Genomic DNA, 21,140 nt, shown 5'->3' with positions numbered 1-21,140 from the left:
CTGGCACCTGGTGCTGGCTCCGATCGTTCGGCACTGTCAGCAGGTGCGAGCAGCAGCTGCCAGCCCCAGTTGCCCCTGAGGGCTTCTCCACCTCCCCCTGCTCCTGAGGGGCTATCAGGGCAGCAGCAGCCGCTTGCACCTGCTGACAGTGCTGGCTCCACTTGCAACCGCTGCTGGTGCCAACCCCAATTGCTCCACACCATCAGCAGATGCGAGCGGGGTTGGCACCGTCAGCATGTGGAAGTGGTGGCAGCTGGGGCAGGGCTGCCGGCAGACAGGGGACCTGGGGCTGCGGTGGGAGGGGCCAGATGTGGGTGCAGAGGATGGGTGGAGACCCACCCCTGTGTCCACCGCAGCCTCGCGGCCCACAGTTCCTTTCAAGGTGCACAAATTTGTGCACTGGGCCCCTAGTGTCATATACTTTGCAACTGCAAATTTGTTCTTTTTCTGACATGTCTTCTGAACGACTGTTTTGCAATCACCAAGTTGCTGTCTATTTGCCAAAGTAAACCAGTAACAAAAAAGGAGGAGAGAGCCCCATTGGTATCCAAATCATAGATCCAATTTGTCCTGACTGACGAGAAAGAAGTGCTGGGCCCATAATCACATTCTTAGTCTGAGCAGCTTGGCCTTAATCATCGCACGGACTCATAGGTACATCGTGGGGCGTGGATAATCGCTCGCTGCTCCCCAGTCCCGGCTCCCGCCCCCGCCTTGAATAAACATGCCTTGGCTGGCACAGAGGAACAGAGCTGGGGTCTAGCCTTGCTGACCCTCGGGAAGAGTGTGCCCCGAGGACTCTCTCCCGAGGACACTCGCCCTGGAGGAGAAGCGTCCCGCAGAGCGCGTCTGGAGGGAGAGCGATGGCTAACAGAGTTTGCTCCGGGTGACTGGCCATGAAAAGCCTGGATTTACTTAACTTCGGTTCAAGTAACCTTGATCGGCTCCCAGCGCTGCAAGTTTGTTTGATCTCTTTCCATCGAGTCTTTTTAACAGCTTCACTGAGGTATTTCACGCGGCACAAAACTCACCCATTTGAAGTTGTACAATTCCGTGGTTATTTAGCCTACTCATGGAGTGGTGCAAACATCTCCACAATCCCATTTCAGAGGGCGTCACCCGAAAAGGAAACCCCATACCATGAGCAGCCGCTCCCCTCTCCCCTGCAAATCCAGCCCCAGGCAGCCACTAATCTACTTTCCATCTCTTCAAAAGGCTTTGATAACAAAATAATCCCCAGAATTTACTTTGATTTACTTCTCCTTGGCTGTTACAAGACTGAAAGGTCACAATAGCTTGATGCCCTCCCCCCACAAAAAAAATCAACAATGACAGCTCTGTTAGGTCTCTGCTCTCAGAGGCGGAGGCGCGTTCTCAGCCCCTGGCGGCCTGTCTCCGCCTGGACCTGCTCTGCTGATGCGCCGAGCCCGGCCTGCCTTGAGCCTTAGCGCTGGTCTCAGGCAGAGGCGGCATGAGGCTCTCCTGATGGGAGACGTTTGCAAGTAACTCAGGACACTTCCAGCCGGAGGAGCGACTTACTGTGAACTTGGGGCAAAGTGGGCCGGAACGGGAAACGACGTTGAACGAGGACATGTCCCTGCTGGGCGGGAGGGGTGGGGGGGCACCAGCAGGCTCTTTTCTAAACACCCCTCAGAGGTGCCAACGTGACAACGTGACAACGTTGCTGAGAAACGGGACAGATTAGGCCTCAGACACTGGGAGGGCCAAGGAGGAAGCTGCTCTGCAGCTGCTAAACTTAATCCACATAAACCCTTCCCGGAGCAGCCACGCAGCCACGCCCAGGCTGTGCCACAGCCCCGGCCCATCAGAGCCACCGGGCGGGCTGTGGGCTGCAGTGAGTCTGGGGGAGCAGTGAGTCTGGGGGAGCAGTGAGTCTGGGGGAGCAGTGTGTGTGTGTGTGGCGGGGTGCTCTGGGCTGCCGCCTCCTGCAGCGTGGTCATCTCTACCGCTGGCGTCTGGATCTGATGGCACGGACAATGCCTGGACTCACAGCGGAACTGTGAGGAGAAGGGCCTATTCGCTTTACACAGCCTCAAATTTTAATGGGATTCAAGTCGATTCCCTGGAAATCACGAGATTTGCTGATTAGCGAATGGGCATGACCTGGACAGTGAGCCTTGGCTGCCTGCTGTCCCAGACGCATGGCTCCCTTCTGGATCATCTCAGCTTCTGGAGTAGCTGCCAGGACAAAGCTGCTTCTGTGTATTTGTCAGACAGGGAAGGTGTTGGGTGGAGCAGATGGATCTGGATGGGTGTAACGTTTCGGGAGGAAGGCAGGAGGGAGGGTTTTCCCAGGGGGAGAGGGTTTGGGAAGCAGTGCCTGCCATTGCCTCCTCCCTCCTGCCTGCCCCCAGCTCTCAGGGCCCGCGCTGGGCCGTCACAGGCCTTTCCTGCTCTGCGCAGTGAACAGTTCAGACCAGTGGTCGGCAAACTGCGGCTCGCGAACCACATGCGGCTCTTTGGCCCCTTGAGTGTGGCTCTTCCACAAAATACCACGTTCAGGTGGGCATGCACGTACAGTGTGATTGAAACTTCGTGGCCCATGCGCAGAAGTCAGTTTTCGGCCTGGGCGAGTCTATTTTGAAGAAGTGGCGTTAGAAGAAGTGTGTGTGGGGGGGGTGTCGGTCGGGTGGGCGACGGGAGAAGCGGTGCAGGTACATTGTTTTGAGGTACGTTCGCTGAGGTCCACCCCTTCCAACTTGCCCATCCACACTCGTCCATCTGAAACAAGTATACAGGACAAGTTGGAAGGGGTCGACCTCAGCGAACGTACCTCAATCAGATTGAGGACGTTTTTAGCGAAGGCCAGCTTAGGAGTACCCCAATTAAGTTAATAACAACGTACCTACCTATACAGTTTAAGTTTAAAAAAATTTGGCTCTCAAAAGAAGTTTCAATCGTTGTGCTGTTGATATTTGGCTCTGCTGACTAATGAGTTTGCCGACCACTGGTTCAGACCATTGGGAAGGGAGGAAGGAAAGGGAAGGACGTCTAGCTGCTGTTTGGTCCTTGCGAGCGAAGGCTTTACATCAATTAATTTAATCACGTCCCAAATCCACAAAGGACGGACGGTCCCGACCGCGCATGCGAGGAAATAGGCGCGGAGGTGAAGGAATAACCCGCCCAGGTCACAGTCCCTAGTGCTGGAGCGGGGATGCCAACTGCGGGTGGCTGAGTCAGTACCCACTCACCCTGCCCAGCAAGCTTCGGGGGGGGGGGGGGAGCTGGCATTCTCTTTTTTATAGTCAGCACTTTCAGCAATACAGTATTTTTAATGAAGGTGTGTGTACCCTGTGTGACGTAACACTTAAGGGACTAAGGATAGTGGAGACATGCCTTTCCTATGCGCCCGGAAGCCAAAGACGTCCTGTGGCTGGCTGTGTTGTGATACTTGTGCCCTTGGGGCGGCCTGGACCTGAACCCCTGCCCCAGGTGTGCCTGTGCTCTGACCGGACTCTGCCTCCCTCTCCCTCTGAGATGCTCCTGGTCCCGGGCCACCTGCGTGATCAGGGCGAGTCCAGGGCAATCTCTTTGTCTTAATGTGCCGATTAGCACCTTCTGGAACAAAATTGCTACCTTCACTGCAACGAAAGCTCCCACTTTCAACAGCCTGCAGCTGGCCAGGGCCCTGACTCGGGAGGTCCTGGCAATGTGGGTGCTTGAGCTGCCTCTAGGCCCTGGCAGCACGCGCTGTGGAGCAAACAGGCCATCCCCCTGGAGACCGTGCTGGGCCCAAAGCCCTGGTGCGGGGGTCTGGCCTCCTACAAAACCACGTTATCTATGAAACGCTTCACATGGTGCGATGCTGCCTCAGGACCTGCCACGCAATGACGTTTCTGTGTGTGTGTGTGTGGGGGGGGGGGTGGTGGTGGTTGTGGTTGTGATCCCAGAAACATATTTCTTACAGTGAAATGGGGGTCACCCAGTGCGCGTCGTGGTTCCACAGCCGGGGCAGGAACCATGGCCCCAGCAGAGCAGAGGGTGGGAGGGAGTGGAGTCAGAATGAGGAGCAGGGAAGCCCCGCGTGGCTGTGAGGACTCTGGGGACAGGCCTGCTGGGCGGTGGGCTGGGCGAGCTGCTGACTGCTCCACAGGCCTGGGTGGAGAGGGGCGGGGGGCGGGGTGGCAGGAGTGGGCTGGTGTTCATAGCCATCAACCCCAGAGTCACGTCTCAGCCCAGGCCAGCCTTCCTTTTCTCTTTAATGGACACGCTGTCTGCCTAGTCCAGTTTCCTCTGTTCTTCAAAGCCGCCCTTTCCTTTTCCTCGGAAGGCCCCACAGGAGGGTGCGCTGGCTGTAAAACCCCTCAAGGGTGTCTGCCCGGCTGCAATCGGACCACCGTTAACATTCCTCAGTGTGTCCGTCCTTCCAGCCTCCACCCGCAATGAGGCCGTCCTTTTAAAATATATATATATATTTTTTTTCTGGATTTCAGAGAGGAAGGGAGAGGAAGAGAGAAGCAGAAACATCGATGAGAGAGAATCGTTCGTCTGCTTCCTGCACGCCCCCTACTGGGGATCAAGCCTGCAACCCCGGCATGTGCCCTTGACCCGGGTTCCCCGGGACCCTTCAGTCCACAGGCCGACGCTCTAACTACTGAGCCACGCCGGCCAGGGCTGAGCCCTCCTTTTTCAAATGATAAACAAGCTCCTGGAAGCGGCCACCTGCTTCTCCACCTTCCGCAGCCCTGGGCGCAGCGCGGGCTCCCAGGCTCTGTCCGGCGCCTCAGGCTGGGCCTCCGCCCCAAGTGCTCCCCAGTCTCTCTCCTCTTGTTCACGCTCCACCATCCTCTGAGACCCGGCTCACAATTGTCTCCCGAACCTGCCGACCCCTAGGTAGGGGCGTGTCCGATCCTCCGTTCCGTGCACCTCTTCCCCCCATTTAAATGGCAACGTTACCCTGAAGCCGTTTACATGGGTGCCTTCTCTTGACACCAGCACCCACCACAGCTTCCGGGATCCAACACATGCACGTCCAAGCGAGGTGAGGTGGCTTCCCACACGCTTGTGGGGGGCCCTCTGGGAGCGGCTGGCGAGCTGTGGTGTGACTCACAGCTGAGGCCCTCCCTGCGCCCAAGTCACAGCCCTTCCCAGGGCACTCAGTAGCCAATGGCTGGTCCAGGTCGGGTAGCCAGAGCCTGGCCCCTTGCCTTTGAGGGCCGTCCCCACTCACAGCCCTCAGCGCTGGGGTGCAGCCTTGGTTGTACCTGCATCACCGTGCACCTCCCTCAGCCCCGCCCCGACCACCCACTCCCTCTTTAATGACCTCAGCTCCGCCCACTCCCTCCCCAATGACCCCAAGCCCCTCCCACTCCCTCCTCAATGACCCCCCAGCCCCGCCCACCCCCTCCTCAATGATTCCCCAGCCCCGCCCACTCCCTCCTCTATGACCCCCCCTCAGCTCCGCCCACTCCCTCCTCTATTACCCCCAGCCCCGCCCACTCCCTCCTCTATTACCCCAGCCCCACCCACTCCCTCCTCAATGATCCCCCAGCCCTGCCCACTCCCTCCTCTATTACCCCCTCAACCCCACCCACTCCCTCCTCTATGCCCCCAGCCCCGCCCACTCCCTCCTCAATGATCCCCCCCAGCCCCGCCCATTCCCTCCTCTATGACCGGTGCATGCACATCTCCATCCCATCACAGGCCCCTCCAGTGAGCACCCCGCTACACAGAGCACCCCTCCAGCTTCTGACTGCGACCCCTGAAGCACGTGATCTTGTCTGAGGGGTTCTTATTGCTTCCAACGGGACACAGGCAAAGGCCATAAAACAGCTCCCTCCAGGGCCCTCATTTCTTCTGAAACATTGCACGTCGCCATTCCCTCCCTCAATTCCCCTCTTTAACCGTACAGACTCAGTGGGAGAGACAAGCGCACAGACTGCTGGTCCTGGTGCATCTTCCTGTGGAAAGAACCCGGGGGAGATGCGCAGCTCCCACTCTCCCGAGCGTGTGTGTGGCTGCAGGAGCCGAGCTGAGCCCGGGCCTGGCCCGGTTCTCGGGTGGGGAGACAGTGGACGGAGGGGACTCGCAGTGGCCACCGTGCTCCCACTCACTCGGCCCCCCTTCCTCTTCTTGGCGGGGACTCAGCCCTGCCTCGGGGTGAGGGGGGGCGTGGGGAGCTTTTCTGAGGGTGTGATGTGTCAGCGTGTGGGCAAAGGGGCTATTGCCTCTGCAGGTGTAGCCCTGCCCGCGACGGAGCAGAAGGAGTGGAAGTGGGCATTCCTGTGCAGCAGCCTCAGGAAGGGGGGGGGGGGTTGGGACGGGGGGGGGCATTTCAGGTGGGAGCGGGCTCCGGGGAGGACTCCTCGGACTCAGCTCAGGGGTGACCATCCCCACCCCAGGCTGGAACAACGCGACGGAAAATCAAGGTCCGTCTGTGTGAGTCAAAGTAAAAGGGTATTTGGTCAAGGGCTGTTACCTTAATGCTGCGTTTCCTATGCTTTTTCCCTTTCTCCAGTTGAAACAGATAGCCTTCGGAGTTGGCACGGCTTATTTTCAGCTCGTTTCTTCGGCTCTTCTCAGAGTTGAGTTGGGATTCGCTTTCTGTTCTTGGCAGAATGGGTGGGAATGTGACCCTGGTCGAGGCCCCTGCGCCGGGCTGCACCTCCGCCAGCTGCGCCAAGGCTTGCTGGTGCTGCTCCATGAGCCGCCCCAGCCGCGAGCCTGGGGACTCCGCAGGGGGGCTGTCGGGGGAAGGATGGAAGTTCCTTACGGAAAAAGCACAGAACTGTTCATGAAACCTGATACATACATAGCACAGAACTCTTTAGCAACCATTATTTTGATATATTTCTTACTCCATAAATCACTTTAACAACCTTTTCATACACTAATTTCTTAACTCAAAATACTTCCATTTTTTAAAAATCACTGGGAGGAGGGGTGGTCCCTCAGCCCGGCTTGTGCCCTCTCACAGTCTGGGAGCCCTTGGGGGATGTCCGACCGACAGCTAGCAGGCCTAAGCACTTAGCACTGCTGCAGAGGCAGGAGAGGCTCCCACCACTGCTGCTTTGCTTGCCAGCCATGAGCCCAGCTTCTGGCTGAGAGGTGCTCCCGCTGTGGGAGCACACTGACCACCAGGGAGCAGCTCCTGCATTGATTGTCTGCCCCCTGGTGGTCAGTGCACGTCATAGCAACTGGTTGTTCTGCCATTCAGTCGATTTGCATATTAGCCTTTTATTATATAGGATTTTTATTGATTTCAGAGAGGAAGGGAGATGGAAGAGAGATAGAAACATCAATGATGAGAGAGAATCATTGATCAGCTGCCTCCTGCATGCCCCCTTGACCGGAATAAAATCTGGGACCGTTCAGTCCGCAGGCTGATGCTCTATCCACTGAGCCAAACCAACTAGGGCTATTTTTATCTTTAGAATAATCCAGCTTTTATTTATAACTTTCGTTTATTGCACTTTAAATAGAAAAAGTCCATTTTGAAAAATCAAAGAACTTTCCACTTCAAAATACCTAATAATGTTGAATTAAATTAAATAAAAATCCTTTTCAACATAAAGTTGAATTTGTATGAGAAGCAGGGAATCTTCAAAGACCAAAAAATAAAGGAAAACAACAACAACCCTAAAAGTAAAGCAGATTTTGCATAAGCTGAAGCGATTAGGCCCAAAACGTCTACGAGTTTTGATGTTTAACACTGGAGCTGGATATGTGAGACCATGGCCCCATGTGAGGTGGGGAATCAGGTAGGAGATGCCTGTATGAAGCTGCAACCCTCAAAGAGCTACATCCTCAACACAAAGGCGGAGTGGTGAGAAGCTCATTCACCAGCCTTGAGAAACGACAGGGAAGCCTACCTGTCTTGGTCTAGGCCAGGGGTGGGCAAACTTTTTGACTCGAGGGCCACAATGGGTTCTTAAACTGGACCGGAGGGCCGGAACAAAAGCATGGATGGAGTGTTTGTGTGAACTAATACAAATTCAAAGTAAACATCATTACATAAAAGGGTACGGCCTTTTATTTCAATAGTTTTATTCATTTCAAACTGGCCGGATCCGGCCTGCGGGCCATAGTTTGCCCACGGCTGGTCTAGGCTCTGAATTGGAAAAAAAAAAAAATTCTGTGAATTCCATGGAAAAATATTTAGGGTTCACATTTACCTTACCCACATAATCATGGAAATTTAACACAAAGAAACTAACATAAAAATGATCCTGGAATTGGGGTGCCTCTGTAGTAATGGGGGAAACAAAAAAGTTCTCTGGAGGGATACACTGTCACCCACAAAACATCATTGATGTTTCTCTCTCTCTCCCTCTTCCTTCCTCTCTGAAATCCATAAAAATATTTTTTAAAAACCACATTAATAAGCAATTAGTTAAATCTAAACCATACTAAATCCTAGAATAGATGAGGACATATTCTACCAAGTATGAGAGTTAACAGACAAATATGCACACACACACAAAGCAGTAGAATATTTCTAAGAACTTTAGATAATAGAATATTAGATAACACTCATAAAGTAAGCATGTTTAAAATTATTAAAGATATGAAAGAAAAAATCAAAACTCTGAGAAACAAATTTGGAAAAAAAGAACAGGAAGGTTCTAATCAGAACCACATAAAAATTCTAGACAGAAAAATTACCCTCATTAAAATTTATAACTCAAGAGTTATTTCACTGGAAAACTCATCAGAGGAAACTTCTCAGAAAGAAGCACAGAGAGATAACAGCTGAAAAATAAACAGAGTTAAAAAAGACACAGAGACTAGAGTAAGAGAATCTAATATACATGCATTTGGTGTTTCCAGTGGAAAAATAAAGCAAATATGGAAGACATAATATTCAAAGGGAAAATTGGTGGTAATTTTTCAGAATTTATGAAAGAGATGAATCCTCAGATTTAGGGATCACAGAAGAATAACAATTAGGATTAATAATTTCATACCTAGATAATTCACAGTGAAACTTCAGAATACTGAAAGCAAAGGAAAGACCTTAAAACCAACAAGAGAAAAATAGACAGATTATAAACAAAATGAATAATTATATTGATAAAATATAATATAAAAACACAAACTAAAAGATAGAAAAATAATGTTTTTAAAGACGTTAATTCTCTATCAGGTTAAACTATAATTTAAGATAAAGGATTAAGTAACTTCAGGTAAGTTTACCAAGTGACACACATACCTCCTGAAAGAACTTCTAGAGAATCCACTTCAGGAAAAAAGAATAAAATAGAAGAAAGAATATGAGGCAAAACCACGAATGCCAGGTGGGTGTGACTCAGTGGTTGAGAATTGACCTATGAACCAGGAGGTCACGGTTCCATTCCAGGTCAGGGCACATGCCCGGGTTTCGGGCTTGATTCCTAATAGGGGGCGTGCAGGAGACAGCTGTTCCATGATTCTCTCTCATCATTGATGTTTCTCTCCCTCTCCCTCTTCCTTCCTCTCTGAAATCCATAAAAATATATTTTTTAAAACCACATTAATAAGCAATTAGTTAAATCTAAACCATCATTGACTCGAGGGGACCCAAGATGGCAGTGAGTAGGTGGAAGCTACATTTACCTCCTCCCAGGATCAAACTGGAATTACAACTAAAATACAGAGAAATCAACCTGAATAACCAATGAAGACTAGCTGAATAGAATCTTACAACAAAGGATTTGCAGAAGATGCCACATCAAAACTGGTAGGAAGGGCAGAGAAGCGAAAAGGGCTGGCCCTGCTTCTGTAGGCGATGGCTGAGATTCCGGAAGGATGTCTCAGCTGCCAAAGTTTTCCCTCAGGAAAGTGGGGTCTCAACCCAATGCCGGGCTCCCCAGCCGAGAGCATCAGAGCCATGAAGAGGCGCCCACATAACATCCAGTGTGAAAAGCAGTGCGGTTTCTGCCTGCTGGGAGAGGCGGCGTCCACTGACGATACAGGCACCTTCTTGGAGTGCCAACACACAAAGCTCTTTTGCAGCCGCTCACCCTGGGCTCTGGTGGAGGGAGGGTGGAGCAGACTCAAGTCATGTGAGGAGAGACTGCGGTGTGTGGCTCTTGGGAGGAAGCCGAAGGGAAGTCACCAGGATCCCTGTGTGGAGCTGCTCTCCCACACCGCCCGTGCCATCTTTCGTGAGTGGAGCAATCACCTCCACACTGCATCAGCCTGGGGGGAAGCAGTAGCCACTACCTGGTGACTCACTGAGAACCCACCTCGTGCAGCTCAAGTACTGGCAGAGGCTCTCTCAGTGACCTGGCCACACAGGCAGCTGCAGGCAGAAGAGGCAGAGGCAGATCTCAGGGATGGCAGGCCTTTTGCTGACCTGTCCCCAAGGGTGATGCTGGTGGAAACAGGCCTTGAGGGGCAGCTTGGTCCTTTGCATGCACCCCCAGGCCCAGCAGAGGCAGCCACCGATTGTGGATCACTTTGTGTCTCCAAACAGATTGCCCAGGGCCAGTCACAGGCAGCGTCTGCCATTGGCCTACATCAGAGTCTCTCCCAAGAGGCCCCAGAACCAACACACCCTGTGTCCAGCGTCAGACAACACCAGAGCAGGATCCAATTAGGATCACAAGCAGCACGTCCACAGGGAGATAGCGGCAGGAACAAGACCCTGCTGAGGCGAAATCTGCTCTGTGTGGTCAGCGTCTGCACAGCAGCTTGTACCCTGTGTTCGGGCAGATCCTCACAGTCAGGCAGCCTGAGGGACAACTCCATGTCTTAATGGGCGAATAGCAATCAAGACTCAACTGCAGCAGAAGGGCCCACATACACACAAGGGTTATTCATGGAGCACCCAGCACAGGTGATCGAGAAGACTGTGCCACTGCGTCCCACAGGACACATACTACATAAGGCCACCCTACCAAATGGGGAGACAAAGAAACTTGTATCAAATGAAAGAACAGAAGAAATCTCCAGAAAAAAGCTAAATGAAAGAAATGAAGGGAAATAATTTATCAGAAATAATTTATCAGAAATAGAGTTCAAAACAATGGTTATAAGAATGCTCAAGAAACTTACCACAGTATGCTAGAGGACATAAAACCATAAAAAAGAACCAGTCAGAAATGAAGAACACACTAGAAAAAATAAACCATAGGCTGGATGAAGCAGAGGATCTAACCAGTGATTTGGAAAATGAAGTGGCAGAAAACCCGCAATCAGAGCAGCAATAATAATTTTAAAAAGTGAAGATAGATTAAAGGACCTTTGGAAAAACAGAAAGTGTAACATCATCCTCTTCATAGGGGTACAGGAAGAAGAGAGAGAGGAAGGGACTGAGAACCTATTTGTAGAAATAATAACTGAAAACTTCCCAAACTTGTTGAAGGAAAAAGATATACAACCCAGGAAGTGCAAATGGTCTCGCGCAAGATGAACCCAAAGAGCCCCACACCAAGACACATCATAATAAAAATGTTGAAGATTAAGGACAAAGAGAGAATCTTAAAAGCTGCAAGTGAAAGACAGTCAGTTACCTACAAGGGCGCTCCCATAAGGCTGTCAGCTGATCTCTCAATGGAAACATTTTGGGCCAGAAGGGATTGGCATAAAATATTCAAAGACATGAAAAGCAAGAATCTACAACAAAGACTACTTTACCCAGCAAGGCTAACACTTAAAATTGATGAAGAAATGAGCTTCCCAGACAAAAAATAGCTAAAGGAGTTTGTTACCACCAAACCAGTATTACAGGAAATGTTAAAAGGCCTTCTTTAATAATGATGATAATAATAATGAGGAGGACGAGGGAGGAGGATGATGATAATGATGAGGAGGACAAAGAGTATGAGGAGGAAAGGAAAAAGAAACAGGCGAACATTGTTAAAAGAATAAAATAGCAATAAATATATACTTATCAATATTAATTTAAAATGCAAATTGGCCCTAGCCAGTTTGGCTCAGTGGATAGAGTATTGACCTGCAGATCAAAGGGTCCTGAGTTCAATTCCAGTAAAGGGCATGTACTTTGGTTGCAGGCTCCTCCCCAGCCCTGGCCCTGGTCAGGATGTGTGCAGGAGGCAACCAAACGATGTGTTTCTCTCACATTGATATTTCTCTCTGTTTTTTCCTCTCTCTTCCATTCTCTCTAAAAATCAATGGAAAAACATCCTCTGGTTGAGGATTAAAAAAATAATAATAAAATGCAAATTGCATAAATGTTCCAATCAAAAGACATAGGATAGCTAAATGAATAAGAAAACAAGAACCATATATATGCTGTCTACAAGAGACCCACCTCAGAATGAAAGATGCCCACAGACTAAAAGTAAAGGGATGGAAAAAGATATTTCATGCAAATTGAAAGGGAAAAAAAAGCAGAGGTAGCAATATAAAATAGACGTTAAAACAAAGGCTATATATAGCAAAAGACAAACAAAATCATTAAGTTATGATAAAAGAAGCAATTCAATAAGAGGATTTAACCCTTGTAATCATTTATGCATCCAACATGGGAGCACCTAAATATGTAAAGCAAATCTTGGTGGACATAAAGGGAGAGATCGACAGTAATACAGTCACAGTAAAAGATGTGAACACTCCTTTGACACCAATAGGTAGCTCTTTCAGACAGAAATCAACAAGAACATGGTGGCCTTAAAAGATACACTAGATCTTATTTTGTTGATCAATTCATTCTGCTCATTAGATTCCACAAATAAGTGAGATCATGTTATATTTGTCTTTCTCAGTTTGGTTTATTTCACTTAGCATATTTTCCAGGTCCACCCATGCTGTCCCAAAGGGTAAGAGATCCCTCTTTTTTAAAAGCTGCATAGTATTCCATGTGTAAATGTCCCACAGCTTTTTTATCCATTCATCTACTGGAGGCATGGGACAGACTGACATACCTCGATGTGGGGTTGGGGGCATGAGAAGAGATAAACCAAAGAACTTATATAATTATAGGTATAATGGCTCATGGACACGGACAATAGGGTAGTGAAGACATGGGGGGTGGGTAGGATCTGGGAGGATGGGAGTAAAGGCAGGAAAAAGGGGAGATATCTACATATAATACTATCAACAATAAAAAGTTTATTTAAAAAAAGAAACAAAAAGTAGAATGTGGTTACCAGAGAGCTGGAGAGGGAGGGAGAAAGGGGAGTTGTTGGTCAATGGTTGTTTCAGTTTTGCAAGATGAAAGAGAGATCTGTTGCACAATCATATGCATGAAGTCAATAATACTATATTGTGCACTTAAAAATAATTAAGGTGGTCGCCAAAACCGGTTTGGCTCAGTGGATAGAGCGTCGGCCTGCGGACTGAAGGGTCCCAGGTTCGATTCCGGTCAAGGGCATGTACCTGGGTTGCGGGCACATCCCCAGTAGGAGTTGTGCAGGAGGCAGCTGATCGATGCTTCTCTCTCATTGATGTTTCTAACTCTCTATCTCTCTCCCTTCCTCTCTGTAAAAAATCAATAAAATATATTTTTTAAAAAATAATTAAGGTGGTAAATTTTGTTATGTGTTGTTGTTGTTTTTACCAGAAAAAATAATAATTTGAATCTGGTAAAAACACACACACACACACACACACACACGATCAGATAGATTTAATTGATATCTTCAGAGCATTTTACCACAAAGCAGCAGAACACATATTCTTTTCAAGTACACATGAAACATTTTCTAGGATAGACCATATGCTAGGGTACAAAACAATACAAAGTCTCAATAAACTTAAGAACATTGAAATCATATCAAGTATCTTTTCTGACCATAATGGTATGAAATTAGAAATCAATAACAAGAAGAACACTGAAAAAGACTTATAAAATGGAGGCTAAATAACATGTTACTAAACAATGGATTGGTTTAAAACTAGATCAAGGGAGAAATCAAAAGATACCTTGAAAAAAATGAAAATGAGATCGCAACCCAAAACCTATGGGACAGAGTGAAAGCGGTCCTAAGAGGAAAATTCATAGCATTACAGTCCTACCTCAAAAGATAAGAAAAATCTCATATAAACAATCTAAATTTACACTTAAAGGAACTTAAAAAAGAACAACAAACAAAGCCCAAAGTGAGTAGAAGAAAGGAAGTAATAAAGATCAGAGAGAAATAAGTGAAATAAAGTCTAAAAATATACAAAATATCAATGAAACCTAGAGCTGATTCTTTAAAGAGATAAATGACATTGATAAACATTTAACCATACCCATCAAGAAAAAAAATAGAACCCTGGTCAGTGCAGTTCAGTTGGTTGGGTTCAATTCCTGATTGGGCACATACCTAGGTTGTGAGTCCATTCCCTGGTGGTATGGGAGGCAACTGATCAAAATTTCTCTCTCACATCAATTTTTCTCTCTCTCTCTCTCCTTCCCTCCTTCCTACCCTCTCTCTCTCCATCTCTCCATCTCTCCCTCTCCCTTTCTCTTTCTAAAACCAGTGAAAAACATATACTTGGGCAAGGATTAAGAAAAAAGTAAAAAGAAAGAGGACCCAGATACATAAAATGAGAAATTAAAGAGGAGAAATAACAACTGATACCAAAGAAATACAAAGGATTCTAAGAAAATATTATGACCAACTATATGCCAATAAATTGGACAATCTGGACGAAATGGATAAATTCCCAGAAACATACAATCTTTCAAAACAGAAGCAGAAAGAATCAGAGAATCTGAATAGACAGATTACAACTAGTGAAATTGAAGCAGTAATGAAAAATCTCTCAGCAAACCAAAGTCCTGGACCAGATGGCTTCACATCTGAATTTTACCAAACATTCAAAGAACTAACACCTATTCTTCTCAAACTATTCCAAAAAACTCAAGAGGAGAGAAGACTCATAAGCTCAGTTTATGAGGCCAACATTATATTAATTCCAAAACCAGATAAAAAAAACTACAAAGAAAGGAAAGTATAGGCCAATATCCTTGATGAACATAGATGCTAAAACGCTCAACAAAATATTAGAAAATTGGATCTAGCAATATGTCAAAAAGGTCATATACCATGACCAAGTGGGATTTATTCTAGGGATCCAAGGTTGGTATAATATCTGCAAAGCAAAAAATGTGATAAAGAAAATGAAGGATGAAAACCACATGATCATATCAACAAATGCAGGAAAAACATTTGATAAAATTCAGCACTTATCCTATATACTAAAAGCCTAACATGCTAAGTGTCTGACTGTTCATTTGACTGTTTGACCGCTTGCTATGATGTGCACTGACCACCAGGGGGGTGGACAGTCAACTGTTCGACTGGTTGCTATGACATGCACTGACCACCAGGGGCAGACACTCTGACAGGAAGGTTAGCTTGCTGCTGGGGTCCAGCAGATCAGGGCTGGACAAGACAGCCAGACACGCCCTAGAGCCCTCCCGTAGTCCCTCCCTGGCCCCGATCGTGCACCGGTGGGGTCCCTCGGCCTGGCCTGTGCCCTCTCGCAACCCGGGACCCCTTGGGGGATGTCCACAGGCCAGGCCAAGGGACCCCACCAGGGCATGCATCTGTGCACCAAGCCTCTAGTCTCTATATGTAAAAGCCTAATATGCAAATTGTACCCTTGCAAGTTTGATTGCTTGCTATGACATGTGCTGACTACCAGGGGGCGGTGCCGAATGAAGGAAGGCCCCGGCCAAAGGCCCCGCTCGGCCCTGAGTGCTGGCCAGGCCTAGGGACCCTACCCGTGCACGAATTTCATGCACCAGGCTTCTACTGTATAATAAAGTCTCTCAGGAAAGTGGGAATATACCTCAATGTAATAAAGGCCATATATGGCAAACCCATAGCCAACATCAGTTACAATGAAGAAACACTATAAGAGTTTCCCTTAAAATCAGGAACAAGACAGGGTTGTTTGCTTTTACCATTCCTATTCAACACAGTACTGAAAGTCCTAGCCACAGCAATCAGAGGAGAAGAAAAAATGAAAGGCATCCAAATTGAAAAGGAAGAAGTAAAACTCATTATTCATAGATGGTATGATATTGTACATAGAAAACTTTAGAGACTCCACCAAAAAGCTACTAGATCTAATAAATGAATTTGGCAAAGCAGCAAAATATAAAATTATATTTAGAAATTGGTAGCATTTCTATACAACAATAATAACCTATCAAAAAGAGAAATTAAGAAAACAACTTCATTTATGGTTGCATAAAAATACCAATGTAAAAGACCTTTACTCAGAAAATTACAAGATTCTGTAGAAAGAAATTGAAGAAGATATAAATAATGGAAAGCATATATCATGTTCATTGATAGGAAGAATTAACATCATTAAAATGTCCATACTACTGAAAGCAATCTATAGATACAATGAAATTCCTGTCATGATACCAATAGCATATTTCATAGAACTAGAATATCCAAAATTTATGTGGAGCCACAAAAGACCCTGAATACCCACAACAATCTTGGGAAAGAAGAACAAAATTGGAGGAATCATGCTACCTGATATCAAGCTATACTAAAAGGCCATAGTAATCAAAGCAGCATGGAACTGGCATACAAACAGACATAGAGGTCAGAGGAACAGAATAGAGCCCAGAAATAATCCCATGCCTTTACGGTGGTCAATTAATATTTGACAAAGGAGGCACAAACACACACTGGGGTAAAGACTGGTATGTGGAAAAAAAAGAAAAAAAGAAAGTAGGGCAACAACCTACACAATACACAGGAATAAAAATGGATTAAACTTAACGTTAGACTCAAAACCATAAAAGTCCTAGAAGTAAAATCTTGGACATTTCTCATAGCAATATTTTTTCTGATTTATCACCTTGGGCAAGAGAAACAAAAGAAAAAATAAACAAGTGGAACTATATTAAACTACACAGTTTTTGCACAGCAAAGGAAAGTATCAATGAAATGAAAAGGCAACCTGCTGAATGGGAGAACATATATGCCAATGACACATATGATAAGGGCTTAATATTAAAAATTTAGAAAGAACTTATAAAACAACACACACACACAAACAAAACAAACAAACAAACAAACAAACAAATAAAAAAACCCAAACAATCCAATTAAGAAACAGGCAAAGGTCCTGAATAGACACTTCTCCAAAGTGGACATAAGATAGCCAATAGACATGAAAGGATGCTCAATGTCACTAATATTCAGAGAAATACAAAGTGAAACCACAATGAGATATCACTTGACACCTGTCAGAATGGCTGTCATCAATAAGTCAACAAACAAGTGTTGGTGAGGATGTGGAGAAAAGGGATCCTTGTGCACTGTTGGAGGGGACACAGACTGGTGCAGCCACTGTGGAAAGCAGTATGAAGTGATCACAAAAAGTTTAAAATGGAACTGCTTTCTGACCCAGAGGTTTGGCTTCCAAACACATATCTGAAGAAATCCGAAAATCCAATCAGAAATAATGTATGTGCCCTATCTTCATTACAGTGTTATTTACAATAGCCAAGATTTGGAAGCAGCCCATTGGCAGATGAGTGGAGTAAAAGCCATGGTACATCTACACAATGGAATACTACTCAGCCATAAAAAAGAGAACATTACCCTTTGCAATATCATGGGTCGACCTGCACAGTATTATGCTAAATGAAATAAGCCAGTCAGAGAAAGACAAATACCATATGATTTCACTTATATGTGGAATCTAATGAACAAAATAAACTAACAAACAAAACAGAAACAGACTCATAGACACAGATAACAGACTGACAGGAGGAGGTGGTTTGGGGGGCTCCGTGAAAAAGGTGAAGGGATTAAGCAAAAAAAAAAAAAACAAAAGTGGTAGACACAGACAACAGCATTGTCATGAGCAGAGCGAAAGTGGGGGAGAGGTAGGAAGGTAAAGTGGGGATAAATGACGTGAGGTGGTGAACACAAAATATAATATAAAGATGATGTATATAGAATTGTACACCTGAAACCTCTATAATTTTATTAACTAACTAGAGGCCCATTGCATGAATTTGTGCACGGATGGGGTGCCTCCGCCTGGCCGGCGATTGGGGCCGATCAGGGCCATCTCACCCGGTCCTGATCGGGGCTGATCGGGGCCAGTGGCAGGGGAAGGGGCTGCGGAAGGGACTGCGGGAAGGCTCCAGGGCTTGTCTGGCCCCATATTGCCCAGTCCCGATCCGCTGGACCCTAGCAGTAACCTAACCTACCGGTTGGAGCATCTGCCCTTGGTGATCAGTGCACGTCATAGCCACTGGTCGGTCGATCACCTAGTCGGACACTTAGCATATTAGGCATATATATATATATATATATATATATATATATATATATACCCAATAAATTCTATAAAAATAAAGAATAAAAACATCACTGACTCTATATAACAATAAAAGTAGTAATGATTAGTTTTGGAGATATAAGATTTTGGATAATATAACAAAAATATAATATATGTGGCAGAAATAGTGATCTGGTAATAATGATCCATTGATATTGAATATATTCTAGAGGAGAATGGAAATATCAATTTTACATAAGAGTAGTTAAGTATGTAAGGTAAAAAAAGAATAGAAAGAGAATATATATTTCCAATAGAAAGATAAATATATATTTCCCTTTTTCTAGGGAAAAAGTAACAAAGAATATTCTATCAGTTCAATAGAAGATATAAAAAAAAGATGCAAAGAAGAAGGATCAGTCAAGATGGTAGAAATCAATTCAAATATATGAGTATCACAATCAATGTAAGTAGCGAAAGTTGAAATCTGCCTACAAACAGTAGAACAAAGTGAAATAAAAAGTACATATTACTTGAATAGTTTTAAAAAAAATTCTGTGAAATCTTCAAGTAATAGAAGTACCCCAGAGAGTGTAAAATAGGGGAGTATTCCCCAACTCATTTTATAAGACTGGTATCATCTTCATAATCCATCAGAGATGGGGCCAGTGGCAGATGGGAAAATTCTAAGACTGGGTCTTTTGTCTTTCTCTCCTTCTCCCCTCCCTCCAACCTCTGGTTTAACTAGAGTGGAAACAGTAGAGAAGACAGGGAAAAAGAAAAGAAATACATAAAAGTGGACTATTTTAGGCAGAAATTGGAGCCAAGGATGTTGTTAGGTAAATTTTTCCTTTCCTCTGACCATACCCTGGCCCTCCCCTCCCCCCCATCACTTCCCATCCTTCCTCTCCTGTCTTTCTCCTGTAGAAAACCACTTGAGAAAAGAGCATTCTTACCATAATATTTCCAAGTTCTTATATTTGGTCTCTGTGTAAGTTTGTTTGGGTTGCTTCTTATTTTCAGTTGCTCTGTGACCATTTAAGTTAGAAGCAGACTGAGAGCCTTTGTAGCTCAGGGGCACTTGTCTCTTAGTGAGTCCATTAGGGTAGTTCAAGTCCATATTGGAAAGAGTGTTCATGTGTAGCTGCTGGTATGAGAATCTGTCCTCTTCTTGGTCTTTGCGTCCTCTTTTCTTATTAAAATTCATCACTGAGTGATATCCAGGAGCATTTTTGTATAATAACGCCTTGTCAAAGGTCTGCTGTGGTGGAGCAAATCTATTGGAGGTTCCGTGGGGCCCCTGGCCCCTAGGTGCCCCTGAGTGTTGTAAGTCATTGCTGGGGGCATGCGTGACCGCAGCTGTCTCGTGGCTTATGGGAGCATCAACAGGCTTGTTCTGAGTTGGTTGCCGTCTGGGAGGGTTTTTCGGGTTTCCCTGACTGAACACCAGTTCTTCCAGCACCAAAGACTTCAGGCCAGGCTTGTGCTTCTGCTGTTTTCCAGCCTTGTGCCCGGCTGCTCTTCTGGAAGGCTGCTGGCCACTGGCGGCTTCCGGAGATCGCCCTCTGGGTTCCTGACTCGATGCTGCACTTTCATACTGAGACCAGTGTTCCTGGTAATTCCAAAAAGATATTTTGGTTAATGTACAATTAAAAGGTGGGCACTCTTCACACATTTTAAATTAGAGGTTTTCGTCGGGGAGCTGAGACTTGCAGGAAGGTGACCGTGGAGTTGAAAGGAGATAGAGACTACAGAGGCTCTTTCCTATCTCAGGCCCCGAGAGGAGGCTCAGCTCGGTGACTCCTCCTGGCGACTTTAGGTTATACATTTTCTAGGAAGAAATACAGAGTTTAGAATGGACTTTCTATCAAGGACAAGTCTTTGACTTAAAATCTTATAAAACGAAGTGTTGCTAAGTTGGGGTGGGGAGAGAAGCTTTACCTCTAAAGAGCTGCATACAAAGAAAATGCAAATGTACATCAAAATATTCAAGCTTATTTATTTATTTATTTATTTATTTATTTATTTATTTATTTATTTGTTAATCCTCACCCAGGGATGTTTTCCCACTGATTTTTAGAGAGAGTGGACGGGAAGGGGAGAGACTGAGAGAGAGAAACATCGATGTGAGAGGATGTTTGCCTCCCACACGAGTCCTGACCAGGGCTGGGGATTGAGCCTGCCACCAAGGTATGTGCCCTTGATTGGAATCGAACTCGGGACCCATTCAGTCCGCAGGCTGATGCTCCAAACCGGCTAGGGCAAGTTTACTTGAACTAATAGGAATATTTCAAAAATACTAACCAGAAAGAACATTAATGATTTGCTTTACCAACCAAACACAAGTTTAGTATGAAATACAATCACTTATCAGATCTTTTTACTCATATAGTTCAGCAGCTAGACATGACCTCGTCACCAGAGGAAACAAATTGGATTTATAAGAGTCTGCACTCCGATAGGACGTCTGTGAAACCACAAGGGTTGTTTTGCTTCTGTTCCTTAATGTAGCCTGTACTTAGGCAATCAAACATCTGGGGGAAATAATTCAACTTCACAACAGTCTTCATGCTTTTCAGTCTTGTAACAACAAAATGTACTCCTGATATAATAGATACACCATGTAACTATATTGTACTAAGTCATTTAGAAATATGTTTCAAGGAATAAAGCACTCATTACATTGTGAAAAACTCGCTGAGCTAAGAGGCTGTTGGAATGATTAACTGCTCACTGAAAACAGTCAGATGACCACATGCATCAGCATGTTACATAACTGCAGCTCATGCCTCCTTTCTGAACACACGTGTATGAGAGCTCTGTGGTCTGAGTCCACAAAACATTAATCAAAACATGCAAGTTACCACGACCATTTGAGAAAAATAGCTTAAAGTAGGTAAATCATGATTTTGCTTAAACTGTTTAGCTTGCTATGAAAAATGATCAAAGTATTGCAATGAATTCAACTTTTATTTCACTTT

The 21,140-nt window shown here is 45.9% G+C and overlaps 1 protein-coding gene across 2 annotated transcripts in view; it reads right to left on the bottom strand.

The window, feature by feature from the left end:
* JHY (junctional cadherin complex regulator) overlaps nt 1-21,140 on the bottom strand; it is a 96,565-nt gene that overhangs the window by 9,809 nt on the left and 65,616 nt on the right. For both annotated transcript variants that reach the window (XM_059676172.1, XM_059676173.1), the window contains exons 4-5: nt 19,116-19,771; nt 6,440-6,728 (exon numbers count right to left, since the gene is read on the bottom strand). In XM_059676172.1, the coding sequence (XP_059532155.1) occupies nt 6,440-6,728; nt 19,116-19,771 (945 nt within the window). The remainder of the gene's footprint in view (nt 1-6,439; nt 6,729-19,115; nt 19,772-21,140) is intronic.

The sequence above is a fragment of the Myotis daubentonii genome, chromosome 19 (genome assembly GCF_963259705.1).
Source record: "Myotis daubentonii chromosome 19, mMyoDau2.1, whole genome shotgun sequence".
Classification (NCBI taxonomy): Eukaryota; Metazoa; Chordata; class Mammalia; order Chiroptera; family Vespertilionidae; genus Myotis; species Myotis daubentonii.
This window is presented reverse-complemented; position numbering and strand designations above follow the sequence as displayed.